Source organism: Mycteria americana, chromosome 3 (assembly GCF_035582795.1).
Source record: "Mycteria americana isolate JAX WOST 10 ecotype Jacksonville Zoo and Gardens chromosome 3, USCA_MyAme_1.0, whole genome shotgun sequence".
In the NCBI taxonomy this organism is placed as follows: domain Eukaryota; kingdom Metazoa; phylum Chordata; class Aves; order Ciconiiformes; family Ciconiidae; genus Mycteria; species Mycteria americana.
In genome coordinates this window covers 100163380-100188203 of record NC_134367.1, presented here as the reverse complement: position 1 = coordinate 100188203, position 24824 = coordinate 100163380, and the positions used below count along the sequence as shown (strand labels likewise).

The 24824-nt window shown below is 41.0% G+C and overlaps 1 protein-coding gene across 2 annotated transcripts; it reads left to right on the top strand.

Annotated features, from left to right (window-relative positions):
- The first annotated feature begins 82 nt into the window (after window positions 1-82).
- Window positions 83-13699, top strand: ABCG8 (ATP binding cassette subfamily G member 8). 2 transcript variants are annotated; one of them, XM_075497420.1, is made up of 13 exons: window positions 83-133; window positions 1528-1632; window positions 2392-2548; window positions 4525-4763; window positions 5138-5270; window positions 7064-7333; window positions 9263-9428; window positions 9517-9609; window positions 10359-10558; window positions 10685-10761; window positions 12120-12387; window positions 12937-13064; window positions 13562-13699. In XM_075497420.1, exons 1-13 carry the CDS (start codon window positions 83-85, stop codon window positions 13697-13699), a joined length of 2025 nt encoding a protein of 674 aa, XP_075353535.1. The 2 variants fall into 2 exon arrangements, with proteins under 2 accessions (XP_075353535.1, XP_075353534.1); XM_075497419.1 differs by having other exon boundaries at window positions 83-154.
- Window positions 13700-24824: the final 11125 nt, after the last annotated feature.

The window sequence follows — 24824 nt, the reverse complement described above, 5'->3', positions numbered from 1 at the left end:
AACCAGAAGGAGAAGGATTTCTACAGCTTTCAAAGAGCCGATAGTCAAACCACCGCAGGGAGCAAGACTTTCCACTGCCAACATGAAGGAAGCCACTGAAAATGTCTCTCTGGACGGTGCCGGCTGGAGCCAGGTAGTGTGTGAGGGCTTGCCGGTGAGTGAGACCTGCAGGGAGCGAGGAGGGACCCGATGGGCTTAGCTGTCCTGCAGCTGCAGCGCTTGCCCAGGAGCTGGGAGAGGCAGGTGGCCAGCCTGCCGACCGGACTTTTGCAGGCAGCGAGCCCTTACCTCCTCCAGCTCTGAAACAGGGAGCAGAAAGCGTCCTCACCCCCCACAAGAGCACACTGGGGATGAGGCTGGTGCCACGCAAGCCGCACTCAGATGCCACGGTGGTGGGGCTGAGGGAGGGCATCTTCAAATAGGTGGATGGAGCAGAAAGTCCCTGAGCATGGCCTGGACTGGCTTTCCCAGGACATGCCTTTGGGCTGTAAAACCAGCTCCCCACATTTGCTGGGGACTACCTGTTTTTTTAAAAATTAAGTTGAACGTAAGCAAGAGCACAGAGTGCTTTGGCAGCCAGGAGCTTGGAATGCTTTCATGTGGCTTTTCAGGCTGCTTGGTGCCGTGTTGCTTTCTGCTGTGTATCTAGACTGAAAAGATTAATCAGCCTTGTTTGCCGTGAGAGTAGGAGGTGCACACAAAGATTGTGGTCACCACCTGCTAAAGATGCCACAGGCAAGGATAGGGTCTGCTACACAGGGAACAGGTACGCTTGCCTTGGCTAGAATGAGAGTCTGTCTCGTAGGAAAGGCACAAGGCTGTGGGACAGATATGGCTGTCTGGAATAAAACCCAAAGCCAGAAATTAAACCCAAAGCTGCCTCAGCAAAGACTTCTTAATTGCAACTATATGCAAAAGGTTAACCAAGCCAAGTAGAGACTGTTATTTTAACTGATCTCTCAGAACACGAAGTTCCAGTTGACAAACTGTGAATTTAAAAAACAAGAGAGGATAAAAAGAGACTGTACTCGTGGTTGCACACCTACTTGTTTGTAAAGCCTCCAAGTTACAAGTCCCTGTGGAATACAATAACAAACATACTTTCAGTGAAACTTAATTTTTAGCTGCCATAACTTATGAATTTCAATATGCACCATTTTGATTCAGTAGACTAACATTGCTGAAGCAGTATATTTTTTCCTCAGAAATAGAGTCCAATCTCTTTATAGTGGCATGACATTTATCTTCATTTTGAAAGTGATCCCATTTAAACTGAAGCCAAATAGAAGAGCATAGCACAGCATGTTTGGCCCTCATACATACCACTAGAACAAAGTACGTTTCACACTGATTAACAGATAACTCATTTCAACCCTTCAGACTTTTGCACTATGGTAACTCATCAAGAATACTGTTATATCCCATAAAATATATTTCCCTTTGTGCTTTGCCTTTTCTGAACTCAAATTTTAACAGCACTTTAAGTATTGTAATTAACTATTGTAATTAACCTAATAACTTTTCCAGACCAAAGCCCAGAATACTATTTTTTGCTCTGAAGAAGATAACAGTCTGTATTTCCCATACAGTGGAAAATCAAACATTCTCGAGGTCAAAGAACTCAACTACCAGGTAAAAGTTATAATTTATATACCACCCTTCAGCAGGGAGCATATCCAGCAATGCCTCTTTCTATACGCAAGCCATTTTAAAAGCCAAAGTTGAAGTTTGCAACACAAAGTTCACACAACCGTTGCACAGTCAAATACACAAAGTTTTGTGAGCAGAATCATGCTCTTGGCTGCAATATTGACAGCAGGCTAAACCCTCCACCGTAAATATATCTAGTAAAGCTAGAGGATAAGACAGGAAGAGAGGTCTGTTTCTAGGCTCTGTTTTTTCTCAGTCTTGAGCCAAATTATTCCTCTGAGGGCTGGGGCAGAGGGACTTTCTGTCCAGCTAGGGATGGTGGGAGCCCTTGCTGGCAAGAATGAGTATGCAGGAGACAAAGAGAAGGTGACTAACAAGGAGGATTTCAGGGAACCAGTGAAATTTTTCATCTCCCTTTGCACAACCATGGCATCTGAAGTAGATTTCACCATTTTCAATTTTGCATAATTTCAAATTGTATTAAAAATTTTAAATGTTTAAAATTTACAATAGCAATAAATTACCAAAGTAACATGGGGCAGAGATAGCTTTAGTGATTAACAAAATAAGCAGCAAAGCATGAAAACCATACTTGGCTGTAAAAGAACTTTCTTCCATGTATTACTGAAGATTAACAATATTATTTTAACCTATTCTCTGCTTGTAACACTGTAACTTTGAAGATAGTTATTGCTAAATAGTTTATTGTTTGAATTGAAGGGACTTGTTTCTTTCTGTTAGGTTAACATGGCATCCCAGATTCCCTGGTATGAAAAACTTGCGCAGATGAAAATGCCATGGACCTGGAAATCGGATCCCCATTCTCATGTGTCAATAATCCAGAATCTGAATTTAAAAGTTCAAAGTGGTCAGATGCTAGCTATTATAGGAAGCACTGGTAAGAGCAACCAAATCTGATTAATTGACCAACTCTCAGATAAAATGTATACAGCCCAGAGCAATACTCTGCAGTCTTTTGAATGCCAAAATCTAGTTGAGAAACAACTATTGGAAATGTGTCACTTAAATACATTCTTTAAAATGTATGAGGAAACAAAGTATGAGGAAACAAAGAATGATACTGGGGAAAAAAAATTAAAATTTATTTTCAAAACCAATTTTGTTATGACTTGTACACATTTGCTGTTTGTTTCCTGAGGGGTAGTGGGGTATTGTCATAACTGTGGCCTGCGGTCCCAGCTCTGCTAGACATGAATCAGCTTCATGGCTCAGATTCAAAACAGGCCAACTGCAGACCTTACCCAGTAACACAGCAGACAAGTGAGGCCAGACCCTGTAAGATCAGTGGCAAGTTGCATAGCCATAAGGAGGAATTCCCTTCAGATTGAAACAATTCTAACAGGATAAAATACAGCATTTGAATTAAGAGAAACTTAAGGAGAAGAAAAGACAGTTCCTCTTCTGTTTAGCTTTAAAATGGGTCTCTGCTTTCTTGCATCTTTTTTTCCCCCCGTTCATTTTCTGGTGGGACTGGTTTAATCTTCTCCAAGGTGAGGTTGACTAATGGAGAGATGGCCTTTACCCCATGTGGTTAGTTGAGTCTAAGCTCATCTAGGGGGATAAGAAGTAGATACGTGACCTGTTAAACTGAAGTAAAAAGTACACATACTTTGGAGGTAAAAACCCCCATGCTGTGTCTCCACTAGACTCTTACATCAGGTTAGCTCAGTGATTCAGTGAAGATGCTCTCTCTCAAAGGCAAGGCATATTTGCCAAAGAAGTTTTAACTTTATTTCTACAAAAGAGGTTTTTCTTCCCCATTGCCATGGGAATTTTTTCTTAGCACATATCCTTAATGTAATTGAAGTTGTGCCTTAGAGATTCTCCTGATAATAAAGGGAAAAGCTTGTGATGAAATAACATATTGAGTTATAGATATAGCACCTTTGTAAGGTAACATACATTGAGCACAAACCCCTTTCAGCAAACTAGTCAAACTATTTTTAAAAGCTGTTTATCATCTATTTCATCAAATGCCTTAGTAAAATGGATTAAACTGCTGATGGGTTTCACATTGTCAATGGCAATCAATATGTCACTCTTAAATAGAGCAATACGTGGTTTACAGATGGATGGGTTTCTTTTTTAAAATGTATATATTAAGAAACAAGTGTGGAGTTAATCTTTCAACAGGGAGACTAGAAATAAATGACATCTAATCATAATAAGAGCGCTCTGTGTGTTTACATACAGTATCATACAGCAAAAAGGAAAAATTCATTTGCTGTTTAATTCCAAATCAGGTTTTGTTTTCATTGTTTTACTTCTCTTACCTCTGAGTATGAGCCAGCTTTTCTTAATTAAATGACTTTTTGTCTTATTTAAGTCATAATAATTTTTATTTCAATCATGATTAAGATTTTTATTGTCTGTATAATCATTCAGCGCCTTAGTCATTCAGCTGTTCCAGCTGCCATTTCTGAATTCACAATTCCCTCCACAAAGCAAGCTCTTGCCGAGCATTTCGTTGCCAGCCCTGTAGCCAGTACAGGATACTACTTTTCACTTATGTTCCAAAAGTGAAAGAGAGGTAACAAGAGGACAAAGAGATCCTGCTTCTTGAGTTTATGGAGCTATCCTCAATGCCCAACTACCCAAGCCTGCTGAGAAATGACAAAGGTTAAAGCCATGTACTCCATTCCAGAGGAGAGAGATTTCCTGAACATGAGCTTGTCGTCGGGTGTCAGCATTTTCTTTCAAGACCATTCTGCCTCTGCGGTTTTGGAAAAGCTTCAGGAAGGGTTGGGGAAAAGATATTAGGGAACAAAAACTTCTATCCTCTGTCAGTGACTAAATCAACTTTTCAAAATAATCCCCTGGAAATTAATTTCATTTTCAATTTTGATTTTCTAGCTGGTGGAAAGACATCTTTGCTTGACGTGATAACTTGCCGGGATCATGGAGGCAAAATCAAGTCAGGTCAAATCCTGATCAATAACAAACCCAGCACTCCCCAGCTTGTTAAGAAATGCATCGCACACGTGCGGCAGGATGACCGACTGCTCCCCCACCTGACTGTCAGAGAAACGCTATTGTTCGTTGCCAAACTGCGCCTTCCAAAGTTTTTTTCAGACTCACAAAGGAAAAAAAGGGTAATTAAGCTGTTGGAAAAAAATAAAGTTGTCAAAAATGTGTCTGACAGGAATTATCCAAGAGATCCTGTGTGTTTGGAGTCAGAACAGCTAATCTGGCATTTTTTTATGTAGATTATGAATTATAAACCTTTTTCTTCTTTCAAGATAGAAACCAGCAATTGTTCCAAAGCTCGTAAAAAATGACAATCTAGAGAAAGCATTAGAGAGGCTGAAAGAAGAACTAAATTGCTGATCGCTGAGCCTTTTTAAATGTTATCTCTAAAATCAAGATTTGTTTTCAAGTCTCTCTTGATCAGATAGCACTGAAATATCCAGATGAATTTTAACTGCATTAATCATATTTTCAGCTTTATCTACGGTTCTACCCCCAGGTAGAAGACGTTATAGCAGAACTACGCCTGCGTCAGTGTGCAAACACCAGGGTAGGGAATGAGTACCTCCGCGGTGTTTCGGGAGGCGAGAGGCGGAGAGTGAGCATCGGTGTGCAGCTGCTCTGGAACCCGGGTGAGCAAAACCCTGACACCTTCCTTGTGCCCACTACAGACCACTGGGGGAAATGGGGCAGTAAATGAAGACAGGAGCTTTCAGGGAAGAGTCATACACACAGTTGTCCCTGGGGCAGCTTCGGGAGTTCATACTCAGGACACTTAACAGATCTTGCACCACCCTCTGCCAGAAGTTACCTCCCCATAGCAAAGTTAGGCACAGTGACTGGGTGCTGGCCCATTTGCTTAAATTGAAATCAGTGCTGATCACAGATAATAATGTAATTATTACAGTAATAACTCTGTAAATGGAGCGGTTCAGGAGCTAGCCCACTCTCACTTCTGTCACCTTTGCCAATGCAGCAGCAGTGACAGAGCCAGGCAGAGCCCCCCTGGGAGCCTTCACCCACCGCTCTCTAAAGCCACCATCACACAGACTACTGAAAGTTGCCTGAAGTCACCCTCACAGCAGTGCTCTGGTTTGTGCATATCAGTATGAGGTTTGGTTTTTATCTGACCGCATGCCACAAGTTACTTTGGAAGGCTGCTGGCCTATTATAACATCGGGATTGTTTTCCTTTCCACCAACCCAGCCCATTTACATGTGCAATGTTAACAGGGAAGGTCATTTTCTTGGCTGCATAGTCAGTCATTGTGGTCTTGTGCAACTCACTGACGTGGCTGGCTCATGCCGCAGGTGAACTAGAAATTTCCATCATCTTCAGCAGAAGCAAAACATGAGGCTAAATCCACACTTGATTTTGCAGGATTGAATCCCCTATCTGCTTTTACACACACACACACACACACACACACACACACATATAAATATGTGTGTATATCTCTCTCTCTCATATATATATATGGAATCTCAAAAGCACTAATAATCTTGGCTGAGCCTCTTGTTGAGCAAGATTTCCGATCAGCTCTTCCACTGGGAAATGGATCTAAGAATTTTTTGCTTGTATAAACTTACATTTTTGTAATTATGGGGAAAGCAGAAGTCTTTTTTTTGTAAGAAGTGATGCTCAGGAATAGATGTGCTGGTACTTAAGTAAAAAAATAATTAGTTCTAGGAAAAATAAGTAAAGCTTTCTTTACATTTCAAACGTGTTATGTGTCAGTATACGGACACATTATGTGTCTGTGTACAGAAATTGCCTTGCTCTGATTGAGGTCATTAGGTTCTATAATAACACAAACACTGCAAAATAATAAACTCTTTCAAGTTTGTAACAGCCAATTGCAAAACAAACAAAAAAATTCCAAACATATACATATCTCTTCATATATATGTGCAAATAGGTGCAAAATAGAGCACAGGTTGGGAGGAAGAGCTATATAAATTAATAGTGTGTGAGTATTTACACATGAATAATGCAAGAGATTTAAATATCAAGCATTTAGGTTAAAATATTTCAAGTAGGCAGGATACAAAACTAATACTATTGTATTTATTAATATTCATGTACCTGATATTTGTACAAAGTGCAAAAACTGCAGAGAAGAATGTAAATTTAGTAAGGAACCTAAATCTGCATCCCAATGAAAAATAATAAAAAAAAATAATCTTGTTTCCAGTGAGAGCAAGATAAGATTTAAAATAATTACTCTTGGTCATCATGTTCAGTAAGATAGTGCAAGAAATTGCCATAGTTGAATATTATGTGATGCTGATATGAAATATACTTTGGACTTTAAAAAAGAAGGAATATATCTGTGCAATTTCATGCACCAGCACCATTTCACTTAGAACATGTTTTCCAAATCAAACATGCTGCTTTCCACAGCTAAACTTATTGTCTTTGGCAGGAATACTCATACTTGATGAACCCACATCTGGACTGGACAGTTTTACTGCACATAACCTTGTGATAACATTATCCAGACTGGCCAAAGGAAAAAGATTAGTTCTTCTTTCACTTCATCAGCCCCGGTCAGATATCTTCCAACTGTTTGATTTAGTTCTTCTGATGACTTCTGGAGTCACTGTCTATTCTGGAACAGCTAGAGACATGGTCCCGTATTTCACAGAACTAGGCTATCCCTGCCCAAGGTACAGCAATCCAGCAGATTTCTATGGTTAGTATCAAGCACTGCCATAAAAAAGGTTACTGGAAATCATTCGCTTTCATAAGTGTATTAGCTAACATTGATTTTTATTGACCATAGCTGTCTTAGAAATGCCTTATAACTGACTTAAATCAATACTATAGCAAGTTCAGGTTTTAATAAGATCCTTATTTGTCAGTGCAGGAAATGTAACAAAAACAAGAGGTACGGACAAAATCAATTTTAAATAATCCTCCTTCTAACTCTGCCAGGTGTAGCAACTCTTCCACATGTTTAGCACACTTATTCCCATGTTTTAGGTGGTTGAAACTTTTACCCTTACTGAAAGGCATATAGATGAACTGATCAATTGCTTTCTGTAGCCAGTTCTCTGACTTCTGAATCAAGAAATGTGGGAAGCTAGTTTCCCAGGGTGAGGAATAACACACACCTGGAACAGTAAATGGGAAAGAGCACTGCTGCCCAACAGAGCACTTCGGAAGGGCAAAAAACCAAACCCAGAACAACCATCCTTTTATTCCTCTTCTCAAAGAAAGTTAACTACATGGTTCCAAGTCTGTTCCTCTTCTGTTTTTTGCAACTTGCAAAGGGAATCTGGCCCTGTTAATCTAACGGCAGTAGTCTCTTACCACAGAGGTTGGTTCAGTTCCAGCCCTTAGGTCTTTGCACTCAAGTTGGCTAGGAAACCTTGTACAGGCACCAACCTCAGTGCTCTGGAGTAACCTCTTCAGCTGTGCCTATGTGGCAGGCAGTGTCAGCTCGTATCAGCTGTGCAAAGATAAACAGAAGTTAACCTCAATGTCAAGCCCTGCGAAAAGACCTTTGTCACCATCATGGTTCATAGCAGTCCTCAGCCAAGCACAGCCTGAGGAAGGCTTGCAGCACCCCTGTATGGGAAGGGAGGACTTGAGGCAGTCCTGGGGAAACTTGTAGCTACAGCCTGTGGTTACAGAGACAAACCCCTACAACACGGAGGCAGGAGGGATGAGAAAGGGAAGTGGAAGATCATTTAGCAGTATGCACAGAATAGGTACCCATAGGAAGAGAAGAGAAATATGGGCAGCAGGAAGGTGGAAATGGGACAGGATGGTAGAGGATGCCACAGCACGAAGGAGCACCTGACAGAAATGCACAAATGCTGGCTGTGTGTCCAATAGAGAAACAGGAGACCATGGCAGAATGGAAGAGGTAGGGCAGGTTGCAACCCATTTCTGATGGACTCCTGCTGAAGAGTGGCTGAACAGAGATGATCAGCCCAATGTAAGGAGTTACGAGATGTGCAGCGATAGCTCTCTCAGAAAGCATCTGCAAAACATCAGGTATTGTCACTCTACACTGAAGGTCAGCATTGGAAAATACTATTAAAAGTTTAGATTAAAAAAAATCATTTTGTTAAGTAAAAAAAAATAACGCTAAGTCAACTATTGTTGCTGCCACTATGTTGTCCTTGGATAATATTATTCTTGGGCTTTCTCAATATCAGATAAAGTTTATGGCACCTCTGTAAGATACAAAAAAAGATAACTATCATTTTGCAGATGGAGAAAAAACATGTGATTTAAGTCAAAGTCACATACCAGATTGTAAATGCCTACATGCCAGGAAGGAAATTCAAACTGTTTATTCTCAGCACCCCTCTCAAGCCACTATTAAATTTAGAAAAATCTGAAATAGTAGTTTGCGATATTATAATAGGCAATTATGAAATCTCTCAGTGATTCATTGAATGACTAGATAAGAAACATCTCCCAAGACAAAATACACATTAACAATCTGCTCTTCTCTAATTACCTAAAGTAACTGATAAAGTTTTAACCATTGTAACTTAATGCATGCACACAGATTGTACTCTGTTCACAATGAAATCTCTGATTCTAAACACATCACAAATTTATCACATCTATAGCACAGGGACTCATGTGAAATAATGTCTTGCAGTTGATTTGACCAGTATCAATAAACAGACCACAGAAAAGGAGCTGGAAAGCCGAAAAAGAGCAAATACTCTTGCCAATTTGTTCCTAGAAAAAGTCAAAGATTTTGATGATTTCTTATGGAAAGTTACTGAAGGAGATAACGTTGCAACCACATTCAGCAAGCAAAGGTAAAGAAAAGAGTGTCATACAGCAGATCTGGAATAACAGCTACAGCCTATGATAATTTCAGGTTTTTTTCTCTTTTCTTTTGAGCAGGTCCCATTTACATTCAGAAGAGGCTATCGACATGCCTCACCATTCAAGTGATCAGTTACCAGGAGTCTTAAAGCAGTTCACTATATTATTAAGGTAACCTTATCTCGATCACGAACAGTTATGTATCATGCCCATTTGTATTTTAAAGCATAAGAAAGAAGCACAAAATGAGAACTGAGTGCCTGCTGAAAGTGCAGAGCTAGCGCTAGGCCTGAGCAAGCCATAGAGCAGAGGTGTTGCTATACCAGCTCACCCCAGCCCCCCCCCCCGCCCCGCCCCAAGCAGGACAGCAGCCAGATGCCTCCTTGTGTCCCGATTTTGGGTACTGCCATCCTGATACCCGTGCCAAAGCATGGTGACTCAACCCTCAGCAAGCCCAGGCAGCCATGTGGTAGGCTCAGGCGTTGCCATCCTCACACCTCTGCCTCAGATTTGAAGCCAGGAGGCCTCACTGATTATAGCCAGCATAGATGAGCATTGTAGTTGGGTCTCATCCTTGTGTACTCAAAAGAAACATGATCAACTGGTTTAATACATGTAGAACGTCAGAGCCAGTATCAGCTGTTGTTAGCGTACGCTACAGGTCCTTAACAGAGAGACTTCTATAACTGAAGTAAGTCTCTGAAATCAGACCTTCCCACCCCCATTGCCTTCCTTCAAGCTTTCATCATTTCATACCTGAAATACTATGCAGCTACAGATGCTCAATAGCTTTGATTAGGTAAAATCCTTTACAGAAACCGACAGCCCAACTCCTGTCCAAAGTTAGCAAGTTCCATGAATTGATTTTAGCAGAGTGTTTGGGGCAACATATCTGAATATCAATGTTGCTGTTTTCCTAGTCGTCAAGTCTCCAATGACTTCAGAGATCTTTCAACATTATTAATCCATGGATTTGAGGCCCTTCTCATGTCATTATTAATTGGATTTTTGTACTATGGCCATGAGAAAACCAGACTCTCTATTCGTGACACAACAGCGCTGTTGTACATGATAGGTGCACTAATCCCATTCACAGTGATTTTGGATGTTATTGCCAAATGTAAGTGTCAGTTTTCTTGGAAATGTTACAAGCAATCAAAATCAGAAAATTCCTAAATCAATGAAAAAATTATACTAATTAATGCAAACCTAGAATAAAACTAACCTGTTTGTTCCCACCCTGCAGGTCATTCAGAAAGAGCTATGCTTTATCATGACTTGGAAGATGGAATGTACTCTGTTAGCCCATACTTCTTTGCTAAGGTAATTGGTTTTGTTGCCAGGAAATACAAACAGCTGGCTTTAACATTAAAAAACACAAACAAACCAAAGCTTTGTTGTATAAATGATCACATTCATATCAGACTTTGTTCTTTTGTGTCTGCCAGCTAAGGCTATCAGTTCTTGCTTCCTTGGCATTAATGGATTAAACCTCACGCTACTTTAGATCTGTGGCCATAAGTCATGGCTGACATCCCACCCCAGAAAAGCCAAAGAAGAATCTTTCACTGGGTTGTTTGGCCAGAATTTGAGAAATCCCAAACCCAAATTTAAGGGTTTAGACAGTTTTACATACCTGCATAGTTCATTTGCTGAAGTATCTTTGAAAGTTTGATTACATGTCTTGATCTGTAAAACAAAATATTCGTGTTAAATGCTAAAGCAAAGGTAAAACAGAACTGACAAAATGCAAACTGTGACATTTCCAGTAGCTGTTTGGGCCTATACTGGTCAGAGACAAACAATTGTATTAAGTGCATAAAGAGCCAGAGTTTCTGGAAATAAATTAGAACTTTTAAAAAATTACATTCTCTTTTCACAAGGGTTTAGAATAATCCCTTCTTTGTGATGTTGCCACTGTTAGATGAGTTCTGCCTGCCATGGCATCTGTAATTTAGGTTTCCATTTCTGCATAAGATTTTAAATGCTTATTAGTGGTTGCCAGAGAAAAATATTCTTTGCATTGTGTCACAAAGATTGCACATTATTCATAGAGAAATCGATGTAATTTGTTACAACCTTAGTATTAGAGGATAGTAGCAACCCTCTTTGGAAGAAATAATCATAATACTCTATACATATCTTTATATATTTGAGAAAATCCTAAGCATGTTTTTGTTTTACTAAGAGTTGAGTAGTTACTAACTGGACTGCCTTTGGGACAAAGCGGGGAAGTGACCAACAGCCAAATTTGCTTCAAATTTGATCTCACACTAGGTTCAACCAACGTGGACAAAACATACAGTTGCAATGAGTCAGTAACAATATTACTGTTATCAAGCGCACCAGTGCTCACAGAAAGCATCTTGAATTCTTAGAAGCTGCCAAAACTGTTACAAAACAAGACATCTAATCTGTAACAAGAATCCTCTCATTTTAACAATTAGTTATAGGAATTGTCACAACTGGAGAAAAGATTAGTGAGGATTTCAGTTTTTGTTGTGGATTGTTTCTGCATGTCACTGACAACACCTAACAGGGAGGTGACTGCATTCTAAGGAATTATTTCCTGTAGTTTTCATAAACAGTCTATAGGTACATGGAGGGCCATCTCAGAAGGTTTTGTGATTATCATTCAACTTATTTTTCTCTCTCTTTTTTTCTTTTTTCTTCCTGAACAGATTTTGGGGGAGCTCCCAGAGCACTGCGCTTTTGTTATAATTTACGGGGTTCCCATCTACTGGCTGGCAAACCTCATCCCTGAACCAGAACATTTCCTGCTGAACTTCCTCTCGGTGTGGCTGGCTGTATATAGTGCCCGGGCGATGGCACTTTGGGTGGCAGCACTGCTGCCAACGTTACAGCTCTCAGCCTTCTTTGGCAATGTCCTTTTCACATCGTTCTACCTGAGTGGTGGTTTTGTGATAAGCCTGGAAAACCTCTGGACAGGTAAGACAAAGCTCCTACCATCCCTCCAAACTGAAACATCAGTGGTTTTCATCAGCGACTGGTTGTTGTGAGGCTGAATGTGTCCTGTGCAGGAAAACTCAGCTTTATTCCTACCTTTGCAATTACCTTCTTCGGAGGTGACGGTGGAGGCAGATCATTCATTTTACATCTGTTTCTCCATCTGAAAATGAGGTAACAAGTTTGGTCAAAAAAGCACTGGTGAAAGGCTTGATTCTTACATGGTTGCTAAATTTTTCAGTAAAAGAATTACATTCAGTAGATGAAGATTGAGCTCCAGTGAGACCTAGTTGACAGGGGGAGTTTGATGGATATAGGTATTAGCTCTCTCCTAATTTTCCATCTCCACATAATAATATAAAGTATATCTGCCATTTTGTCCAATAATAAGCTGTTACACATTTACAGCCTCTTGTTGTCAAGAAATTAGAGAAACCGGCTGTATTTGGTAGCAACACAGCAGTTTTTGAGGTCTCAAGTACGTTTTGTGTAAGTATATAAATTTCTTTCTTTCTGCCATTTTTTTTCCAGTTCCATTTTGGGTTTCTAAAATCTCTTTTCTCAGATGGAATTTTCAAGGCATGATGCAAATTCAGTTCACTGACCTCACGTATGAAATGACTGTTGGAAATACTACATTTCAAATACCAGGGAAACTTGTAAGTCACTAATGAAAATTGTTACAAACATTTGATAACTAATTAGAATGCTATTTATATGCCCATCATATTTAAGTATATGTTGTAGGCCTCAAATTTGGCAAGCACGAAATCAATACGTGAAGTCACGTTACACTTGGTATATTTTAAATTTGTCCCTACAGATATCCCTACAGCAGTCACTCCTTTCTTTTTAGTGGAAGAGAAAAAAAGAAAAAAAAAAAAAGAAAAGAATAAAAGGCAACTATTTTATACACAAGCCCCAACTACGTGCTTGCTGAAATTGTTCAGAAGCTGAACTGTATTCCTCTGAAATCCCGCAGCCCCTAGACATAGCGTAGCTGTAACCAGCTGTCAAACCACTCGAAGTCACATCCAGCTGGAAACCAAGGGAAAAGGCGGCAGGGGCCAGGGAAGCTCACAGGTCAAACACACTTCACCGATCCAGCATGAAAATTTTGTGTCCGTTCCTAATTTTTCATTATCCTTGGTTACAGGTCACTCAGGCTCTGGACCTGGACTCCCATCCTCTCTACGTAAGCTATCTCGTCCTGGCTGGCATCGTTTGCAGCTTCCTGCTTTTCTACTACTTATCTCTGCGGTTCATCAAGCAGAAATCAAACCAAGACTGGTAACAGCAAACCATGCAGAGGAGGCGGCAGGTTACAGCGTCCCTTTCGCAAGAAAACAGGGAAAGCCCACGAGCTTATTTTTGGTCACCTCCGCAGCCGCGCAGGGGGCGAGCAGGTACCTGCCGGCACACCGGGTGACGGCAGCCCGGCTGGCCACAGGATGGCAGCAGCACACCAGGAGTCGGCAGGCAGGCTCTGCTGCTCCGCACAACCTGCCACGCACTCGGGCTTCAGCCTCAGGCTGGGGTCTGGGGGGGTTTGTTGTTGTTGGTTGGTTGTCGTACAGTTTTTATAGGTGACAAGACGCTTATGAGTTCTCCACACCTTGAAATAGTCTGAGCTATGGGCCACTGATGTAAAAGGACCCATCCCGCTTCGTAATAGCTGATGTTTTAGTCCATAATGTTTGAATGTATAGTGATCACGTACTTAATTCGGAGAGCTCAGAGAGAAGCGGGATCAGCACACACAAAACACTACTTTCTGTAGCATGTATACCATTCAGCACTCATAAGAACAGCGTAGAGGAAAGCAACGCAGACGATTTCGCTGATGCTTCAGAAGAGCGTGCAAGGATGGAACACACAACTGTTGACTCTGTGTTGTTTCTACTTGCTTATTGTGTTTTAACGCTTTGCCTTCACGTTCCAGTTAGATGCTGTTGATGTCTAAGATGGGTATTTTCTCACTGTACAGATGATTTCTTGTAACGGATAATTTTATCTCACCTTCTTGGATTTATTTCTACAGTATAAATACATACCAACTGATTGTTATTAATCACATCTTTCTCCACAGCAATACAAATCACAGCAATTTGCCAAGTTTGGTTCCTAAGATTCTCAGGTAGAAAATACCAAAACTGCTCCTCTGGCGATTAAAAATCTAATGGTGCAATCTATGAAATGCTTGTAATTGTGCACCTAGTTTTGCTCAGCCGTAAGACACAAATGCTCAGAAAATGAGTAACAGTAAATAAATGGCTGTAATTCACATACATGGTCAGTCATGGTAAGTGCCTGTGCAAATCAGGTGTACAGTTGTTGCGAGCATTTTATAAGATTAGCTTGCTTGATTTTAAATGTTTGGATGCATATCTCTGTGCTTATATACTGAGACCCAAAGCACATCGTCTACTCTACTTTCATTTATATGTTCCACACAGTGAAAACTAGTGTAATCGGCTATAATGCCCCAGATACTGTTATGTAAATGCCTCCCCCCCTTTTTTTTTAAAGAAATAAGAATGAAAGAACATCAATATTTTATTATGCTATTTGGCAATTAGGGCTGCCACATGACTTTCCACAGGTTCCACCTGGTAATAAATTCCCAGGAAGACCTGAGTCTAAAGATGTTAAGCAGGTCTGATAAAATAAGAGCTTCAGCCCCAGGCAGCAGTAGGAATCCAAAACACTCCAAGGTTTTCTAAGGTGAATTCGACCATTTCTGTCTGTTCTGCTGCATTTGATTTAAAAAAAAAAAAATCAAACCAAACCAAAAAACAACACTTGATCCGATCCTAGTGCCATTTTGAAATTATCAGATTTTCATTGCCTTTTAATGGCAAAGCCAATTCTTTCAGTCCAATTCAGCATCATTAAATTGTCAGAACAGCAGCTTCCTGTTTGATTCTTAATTATTCCTTTTTATTATATTTAAGACACTTAATTTTTTTAAAGTGGTTTACTCTTCTTTGTAATGATCTGTTGTGATTAGAATCTCTTTTATGTTACACTGAAGTTTTAAGGGTATATATTGGTACTTCTAGTCTAAACCTCTATTTTCAAGGTATTTAGAGGATTAAATTCTAGGCTGACTCTCTGTTGTGAATTCACTTTGATGTTTAATAAAAAAAGGAGACACACAATGGGAGAAATTAAAGACATAAGGGACAGCTCTGAATTTTAGGGGCATATTGTCATGCACAGAAATCTTCAGGCATCTAGATAAGAATATACCATAGCCTTAACTTTGAATTTCCTTCCTTTTGTGAAATTAGTCAGGCTGCTGACATTACTTAAACAGCCTTTTTCAATTTAAAATTCCACCCTCTTAACATTATGCAGCAGGACCAAACGGTGTGAGTGTTTCAGAGGTGGTGTTATGACAAGGGTAGATGTATACATAATGAGCGGTGAGCCTAGGAACAGCCATCGTATGGAGTGTAGGAAGAGCTATCATAGGATGTGGCCAGGCCTGTGTTTACATAGAAAAAGCTCATATTCTATATACTACAATTACATTAGCACACTGCCTATGATCATATCTTGTTTCCTTGATGCCTAGAGATGGGGAATATAGGCTGTGATTATTGTTACAGGCTTTAGCAATAAGAAGATAGGAGCCTTGAAATACCAGCAATTAGCGTTCCTGCCTAACAATAGCATGCCGTGGGGCTGTGTACAGAGAAGAGCACAGGGAAGAGTGGGTGGATGACACACAACCTGCCCCACTCGCACTACCAGGAGCTGAAAAACGGTACAAGTTCAGGGGGAATTACGCACCTCTCAGCCAGTGAAGGTCACGCTGCATGCTTTGGCCTCTATGTTCGTGGCCTGCTTCATGTTAGCTGCGTGTGGAAAAGGTTTCGCACTTCCACAGCGGAGCTGCTGCTGCAAAAACAAGTGGTTAGGGAGGGAACAGAAATATTTCTGGGAGTTCTAACCACGGCTAAATGTCATCATTTAATTTCAGCACAACTTTGCCTTCCAAGTTTCAGAATAGTTGTTCCTTTCCCTTAGACTCCCCTGTCAGCAGCAGCTTGGTGTGCCCTCCTGCCTGCACTCCCTGTACCAGCAGAACCAAAGTTACAGCAGTCCGCAACAATCTCAACACAGAGACTAAAGATCACAAGCCAGACACTGCGCAAAACTCATCGTACTGTCCATTCCACACACGACCACGCTTAGTTTGTTATGGACTTAAGCACTGTGGTAAGCCAGATCTGCCATTCGAGCAGAACACTGCCTGCCAGTCCGACAACGCCGCCGTCCCAAGGATTCACCCGCTACCATCTTTGCTTTCCTGTATCCTCCCTGGTCTGGTTTGGAAAAGATCTCCTCAGCTGTTAAGTCATGGTCCCTGCTACTGCAGGCAACCAAGTCAGTGCAAAACTGGTTTTGAAATGGCACCATGTTTAATCAGTTGCAGAGTTTCCAAGTTGTTTTGCCCAACTGCTGTTTGAACCGCCCGGTGCATGACCTAACTGCAACAAGCTATGGGGTTTCAGCCTGCATATACATCAAATTTGGGAATGGGAACATCAAATACAAGCAACAACGATACTTGAAAGGAAAATTCACCAAATTCAGAATTAAAAAAAAATTAAAAAAAAAAATCTGTGTTGGTTACATAGATACTATAAAGTACTGTGTGGACAACAGAACTGTGTGTTGGTGCAACAACGCTATGTACTAGAAGGTGGTGTCTTGTCTGTAAAGAAAGAGGTAAGAAAAATTTGTGTTGATTACTTGAAGTAATTAATACAGGGAGAGTTGTGAAGTTCTTCCCCAACCTCCACTCCAAGTTTATGCACTCTCTCCACTTGGCAAAAGGGACAAACTTTTTTAGCACTGGAAAACGGATTATAGAAACACTGCTTTGCATATTGGCTCGTGGGTAGTGGCAGTCCTCCAAAATACTTCCAACTCGTCGTTTGGAAAGGACTAGCTTTCACTCTGGCTAAGCTAAATTAATAAGTAGCTGTTGAAAGTTTCATCCCATATTTGTTCATTGCAAAATGCATTCAGAAATGCTAAATCAGTAACAAGTATCACTAGCCATCCCTTTTTATTAAAAAACCCCATGAAATTCCTTTTAAAAAAACCCACAGACAATATGCTACGCAAGGAGAAGTTACAGGTGTTGGTATGTCCACTTGTACCAGAAATAACAAACCTTTCAGGTCTTAGCCACAATGATTAATTTTAATGGCAGTAGACAAGAAACAGTGTACATGGAGCTCTGTGACATGCTGCTCTTTTTTTTTTTTTTTTTTTTTACACTCTGAGAGCCAAGACAAGCCCTTCATATGTTAGCAGCTATTAATTAAGGCAACAATGTTTAAGCAGTGGGTTGAGGTAATTTTAAAACCGCTTAACCCTTTTAAGAACTGACGAGCTTTAAAAAGCATATATATATAATGTGCGTGTGTTCATATTAATATGTATATGTAGAGATATCTGCATGAATAGATTACATACATATGTATATACACACACAACCGTAATACCTATGATAGCTCGCAGTTTTTTTTCAGGGAATATTTAAAAAGCAGTTCAGATCCATAATTTATAGAAGTGCTGTTGCCAATTTATAGAATTAATTATAAAACTCTTTGTTGATGTTTATTTTGTCATTACATCAAACTTATGTTACTTTGAATTGCAAATTTTGTTGGCATTATTTTGCTTTCATGGTCACAATTTGATACTTTTAATGCTTCCAGTGCTAAGACACTGCAACTTAACAGACCCCCTCAACCTTCACATCATGGCTCCAGAACCCGCATCTCCCATCAACAACACATTTGGATCTTTTGCTGCTTTTTAAGCATCTGATCAGATTTTGCTAAGGTTCCTAGCATATCTCAGTACTGTTTCTGCCTCACCTTAATTGTTTATGTTTAACAAGTGGGTTTAGAGGCATAAATATTAAAGTACTGGCCAGAACCCATATGATGAGTAAACAAACAATGCCACTTCCCTCAAAAATCATTTGTATTTTGTACACAAGCAAATTAGCCCACAAGATAGTCATCTACTACTTCAGTACTGAATTCTCAAGCAAATGCATAGCAATTGGATATCTACAAACATTCACAAACAGTCAAAAAAAACAAAACGTACAGAGCCTTGCAATGATATACAGCCGTACTAGTTAACAGTTAACATCACCATTCTTCAAGACAGTATCTTTGCTCAATTTCATTTACTGGGGGCTAGGGAAACGTTTAGAAAACAACAGAAACTTTTTTAAAATAAAAAAGACTTCATGTTTCACCAAGAAAGGCAGAAGAAAAATAAAAAAGTAACCCTTCTGCTATGCCAGTCCAGCCTCCACCCCGCAGCTCCTCCCTGACACAAGTAAGCATCTTCCTTCTCATGATGCAAGTCACAATGCTGAGAAGAGTGCCCTAAAAGAACTATTATCTTAATTATTGCTTTTGAACAAACACCCAAATTTTCTACTACTCTTAGTTAAAAATAGTGAATCACCTTGCAGCAGTGCTTCAACTAATTGTAGAAAGGCACAAAGCCAAAACCTGGAGTTCCAAACCAGGCAACAACAAAATATGCTGCACAAACTGAAAACTTTGAAAAACAGGACATGTGCTGCCCTAATGAGCTGCCTCCAGCTGCAGGATGTTACCTTACACAAGGCAGTCAGATTTCCAGGTGGGTAAGTCGGAGGTCAAACCTGCAGGGGACATCACCCCAAGAGACTCTGACCTCTGCTGAGAAAGGCAGAGCACCAACAACTTTTTTTGCTCTTTTAGCATCCCCCTTAATACAATCATTGAATAAACCTTTTGGCTTGTAATTCCTAGCAATCCAGGCGTGCGTTGCCACCCCCCCACGGAGCTGCAGGGGCATTTCAGGCCAGCGAGAACAGTTAAGAAGCTGGCACCCTCCCACCACTCCTGCAGTAATTCTGTGCCAGTGGCTCTGGCCGTTCACATCGCACGCTGTACCTGCTTTCCTGCCTTCCCCCGTACCCACAACTCCTACTAGTAATCATGTAAAAACGCATTTTGTCCAAGTATTGTAGTTACCTAGAAAAGTGCGCTGTCTTATTACAGCAGAGCTCAACACTGTCAAACACTGTGGACGTGCTTGCTTCAGGTCGGTCCCTTCTAAAAGCAAGACAAGACAGGTGAATGAATATTTAGCTTTATATACTTCATAGGGAATTTCTCAGTGCTTTTGTATTAGAAAAACGCCTTGCAGCTTTGTAGTATGTTCAGTGCCAGGCACATGATAAATTTCCACTGGAAAAAACTCTTGTACATGACTGACAATAGTAAAGCCACAAATTACCGTAATTTTATGCCCCCTGCAGCTAGTGGTATAAAACATAGTTTTCAACCTTGTTTTTACTTGCTGAATTTAGACAAATTTATAATGTTATTGATGTCAGTGAGAAAGACACTCAAATGCAGAAATAGTATTCCTGGGCATAAAAACAATTGGAGCACAATATTTTGTATGTACTATAGATGATGAAAAACATGGCTGTCATTAAAACTATTAAAAAAAAAAAAAAGGAAAACCAAAGGGTTTTTTTAAAAAAAAAATTTAACATTATATATATTTATTTTCAGCTATCACGTTTGATCAGGGTTTTTTCCTCCTCCCTGGAATGCTGAACAGTTAACCAGGTGTGACACATCATATTACTAGCTGTCTCACTTTGAACATTAATGTTTGAAATACAGGCTGAGTCAACAAATCCATGAAGGAAAGCAAAAACCTTGTTTAAGCAAATTCTATGGATATATGGCTCCTAATGCGTTTTCAAATGAGCATACACTTTCTATCATACTTCCAATTTTTAGAGTGTAATTTTATTTACAAAGCGTTCTGAGGGCCCTAAAAATGGACAATTGCTAGAGATGATCAGGATTTACAGTTGAGCTAACCTTCACACATGAACTGTTCAAGCCACTAGCTAAACTAACCAGAGCGAAATCCCAGGGAACTCTGCAAGTAACAAGGGCAATTGCTTGATTTATTTTTGGTTTAGGCAGAAAGTTTTTCAGAGTATGGCTAGGTAGCGGGCTCAGCAACCTAACACAGTTGCTTTGGTTGGAGCCTCACCTCCGGCTGCAACTTCGATATCAGAACGTGCAAAGAAGTCGTAACAGCCCCAATGCTAAGCACGGTCCCATATTCAGACCCATCTTTAGAACCACCCTGAATTACACTAATAACACACTGGGTCCTAGAGCTGCTTTCAAAGCTGAGAAGTGTGAGGTTTAAGAGGCTGCTGCTGGAACAAACTTCCTTAGGGATATTTGGCACATGACGATGCTCCTGTTTCTTCAGTTACCCGGCTGTAATAACGGGCCTAGTACCATCATGACTCCCCATGGTGGAAAGGCGTAAGAGGACCAGGCTTGGCTCAGGAGCTCTGATCAGTCCTTCACCGCCTCTTTCTTCATTGAGTTGGGCTTAGCAGCCAACTCACCCTTAGCAGCCCTTGCTGCTGCCACTGCTTTCTTCTCCAGTGAACCTCAAGGAGAAGTGGTTGAGGAGGAGACAGTGGGAGCCTTGAGAAAGGCAAAGATCCACGGTGGTGCGTCACTGACCCTGACTGCCAGGGAGCTGAGGGCTGCTCCCTCCCCTCACAGTCATTCATTCCCAATCCAACCAGGCCTAAGGCATCACGCTGAAGCTGCTAGCTTTGTCTTCTTACTGCCACCGACAATACCAACTCTCATCCTTCCCACCTAGGTATTTTCCCAGTACTTCCAATCCCTTCAGAGTTCCTCTGCGGTGATCCTGTATTTTTTGACAGCCACTCTTCATAGCCCCTCTCCCATAAATAAAAATCCAACACCCTGCAAAATGGTCTTTCAGAGCCTTCTTTGGCAACCTCGAAGGAGGCTGGCCAGGCCAACCTCGTCCTGTCCACACCCCCCTGCTTTCCCTCCAGCCCAAACTCTTTTCTGTCTAAAAGTCCACCCTCCTCTCCTCCCCTGAAGATGCATCTCCACTACCTACAACTCTTCCCGTAACTCCACTTTTCAGACTTGCCCTGGTCTCAAGGACTATGTGAAGAGCAGCAGATGCAAACTACTTGCAAAACCAAGAATTAAATTTGCTGCTACTTTTCAAGGCTCACCACTTTCAGTGAGACACTGAGGTTCATTTCTTTCTGAACCTTGAGTTCATTGGCACTTACAGCTGAGTGAAATAACTACGAGAAACACAGAACTACGAAGAAGTTTGGAGCTATTGCTGCAGACAACAGCAATTCTATAGGTACCACTGCTTTATCACGGTGTTATAAGGGTAATAATGAGAAATTGTGAAGCATAAACCAATTGTAATATAGAGGTTTAAGAGTATCAGACAGAAACCTTGCACTAAGAGTTTTATCCAAAAGTAGATCAATGTGGAACTCCTGTCTATAGCAGGCACTGCGTAAGACAGTTTCTACTATCTCATTTTCTTAATTACAGGAAACAGTAGAGAAAACTCAAACCTCAAACTTCCATATCTGCTCTTATTTCCATACCTAATGGGAGATCCAGAACTTTGCTCCTGTAGCTGAGGATCTGCACACTCATATTCAGAAAGACACGCTTGGATTACATTACAGTCTCAGCTGGAGCCACTAACTTGAAAGGGTATTATTGGGTTTCCTCTGATTATTGATTCACAGAAGCACTGGCAAACCATCAGAGGCTGCAGCCATTCTGGAAACAAAATATCTTTTTGCAATTGACTTTACACAGAAATTATGAGAATAACTTTAAGAAAGGCAGAGAATCTTTGCTAAAAAAAGGCTGAAATTCAATGATAACCTCAGCTTTTTCTTACATGCTTTTTTCACCTTTACAGCAACAATATACTGGTGCAGGAAATTGTGGACATTCCTTCTAGATGCTGACAGATTTCTCACATTGAACAGCAAAACCTCCTGGTCACATCCATCACTTCTGTCACTTCCTCCTCTGCCATGTTCCTGAAGAGTCCGGAAGCATCACACCTTTGAGAAAAGCAATAAATAAGTAGGAGTCTGGTGAACATGCTTCCAGTCTATTTCTCTGTCAATATGTGCACTCGTGATCCTACCTTCCCTGTTATGATTCTCCCTTGTTACTGTAAACTGCAGCTGAAATCCTGCTGACTCAGGCATTCAATCTATAAAAACCTCCTGAGCTGCCACTGCCAAAGACACGATTGTTCAGCTACTCCATTTTCAACAGCGGGTACGTATTAAGGAAGGGTGAAGACAGCTACTAAGCTACCAAGGTACATTTCTTGCTATAGAAAAGGGTCTCAGGAGACAATTAGTTGAACAAACTGTTTCAGTAGATGAGGATAGAACTACAGCATGTAATTATCATGCTGCAAAATGACTACATTGCTAGTTAACAAGGAAACTTTTCCCATGTTGAGCTCAAAAGCCAAAAAGCACCCTTCTCCTATCCCTACCTCAAGGGGAGTGGAAGAAAGAGGTGAGTCCATAATGTGCAGGGCACAGAAGTGAGATTAAGTCGTCTCAATTCAAGCAGCAAGCTTCTTCCAGTCCTCTCAACCCCAATCAAGACACACTATTATGCAAACACATACACGCTCACACAATTTGCTTTTTACAGTAACACGTCAGGTCTTTTCACATCAGCACGCTCTCAGCTTCCCACGGAGGCCTCTGGAAAAGCGCACTCCTATCTCACAGACATTGCACCCTCTCTGGATCTTGCACCATCCCAGTTATCCACTAGCCAGTGGCGAATAACTCTTTTCTGCTTTAAAGGGATAAGTGCTGCGGTCACTATGACAGAGTATGTTTGGTATCTGGACTAATGAATCACCATGACAAGTTTGCAAGACTGCCATTCTGCATTTTGTCATCTTACAGGTTTCTTTCTTTGAATATGAGGAAATAAATAATGAAACTGCCTACTTATTTGGTAAAGAAACGCTAACCTCCTAAACCGCATTTTTCTTCATGCTTGAAATGGCTGAGTCCCAGCACACCAATGCACAAGATTATCATTTCAAGCGTATTCTAGAAGAGTCGGCACAAATGCCAATTCTGCAAAACCTTCCCAGTATAACCCTGTTTCAGACTGAGATGATTGTGTCCCGGAGTGGCACAAATCCCTCACTGTCCCACATTTTAAAGACAGAAGAGACTGCACTCCTCTGCGTAATCATTCCTTAGTTGTACATGAAACATTTACTGGAACAGAAAATCAGAAATATTATCACCCAATGGCAGCCTTTCCCTACCCTTTGAATAATCTCTGCTTTCCCATCTCTGCCAGAAGGCTCCATGGGCCAGGGCTATTGCAACATGATCACAAGCGGTCAGTGTGCACCTTCACCCGTTACCCTATCGCTGCTGCCACGAACCCCTGGCACTGTTTGGTCTCATGCTCCTGCAGTGCCGCACTGGTGTTTAATCAGCTCAGCAGCCAGCTCTTTCAGCCCATAGCTCTCCATGAGGTCACTCCAAATGCAGTTTCAGAGCTGAAAACAATTTATATTCTTCAGTTAAAGGCTATCAAATTTACTTTCCATTTCCACAATTGCAACTATAAAATCATAGGGCATTATTCTGTTAGAGTTCAAGTCAAGCAAGTTACAAGAAAAACGTGTAGATGCTAACTAGTACTGATCCCGCATGGTCAGACCTCACACACGGGCACATCTGGCTACAGCTGGTGCTGTTCTGCCTCAGAAGGCAGCAGCCAGCAAACACAACCTGCCAGTATCACAGCACAGACTAATGACGGGTGCAGCACCTGACAGTCAATTGCACCTGGTCCACACCCACGAGATCCCACCTCCTTGTCAAAAAGGTAGTTAAGATCTACAGATCTGCTCTTAACTTCCTCTGTGATGACCCGGTGTTTGCTTCAAGTAATATTCATTCTCTTCCTTATCCTATGTGCTAGCTCAGCTCAAAAAGCATACAGGGCCATTGCCTTCAGTTACGCTCAGACGTGACTCCACTTACTGGAACACAGCTACCGCTGCAAAACTGAGAGATTCACGAGATGACCTCTAAAAGCAAGAGCTGTGGCACTAGAGAAAGGGTTGCCAACTAGTTGACACAGTCTTCAATTATGCTGCTATTACACTGAAACACATGTAAGGTAGCTGCAGCTTTAGAAAAAAGGAACACCTCCATTTGTGAAATGAAATAAACTGAGTACTGCCTAGGCTTGCTTTCAGATAGGGCACACAACCATCAGGCTATGAATGAAATTTCAAATGTTAATGCCTTATCTTGACAACCCAGGAACAAAGGGTGCCAGGCGGTTAGAGCCATGCAGGTGCAGTATGTTGTCGAGTCTATGCTTGTGAACTAACGAAGGTCACTGTAAAACCACACCACCAACAGAGCAGACACAGCTAGGATTCACACAGCTTGTTTGGAAAACAAA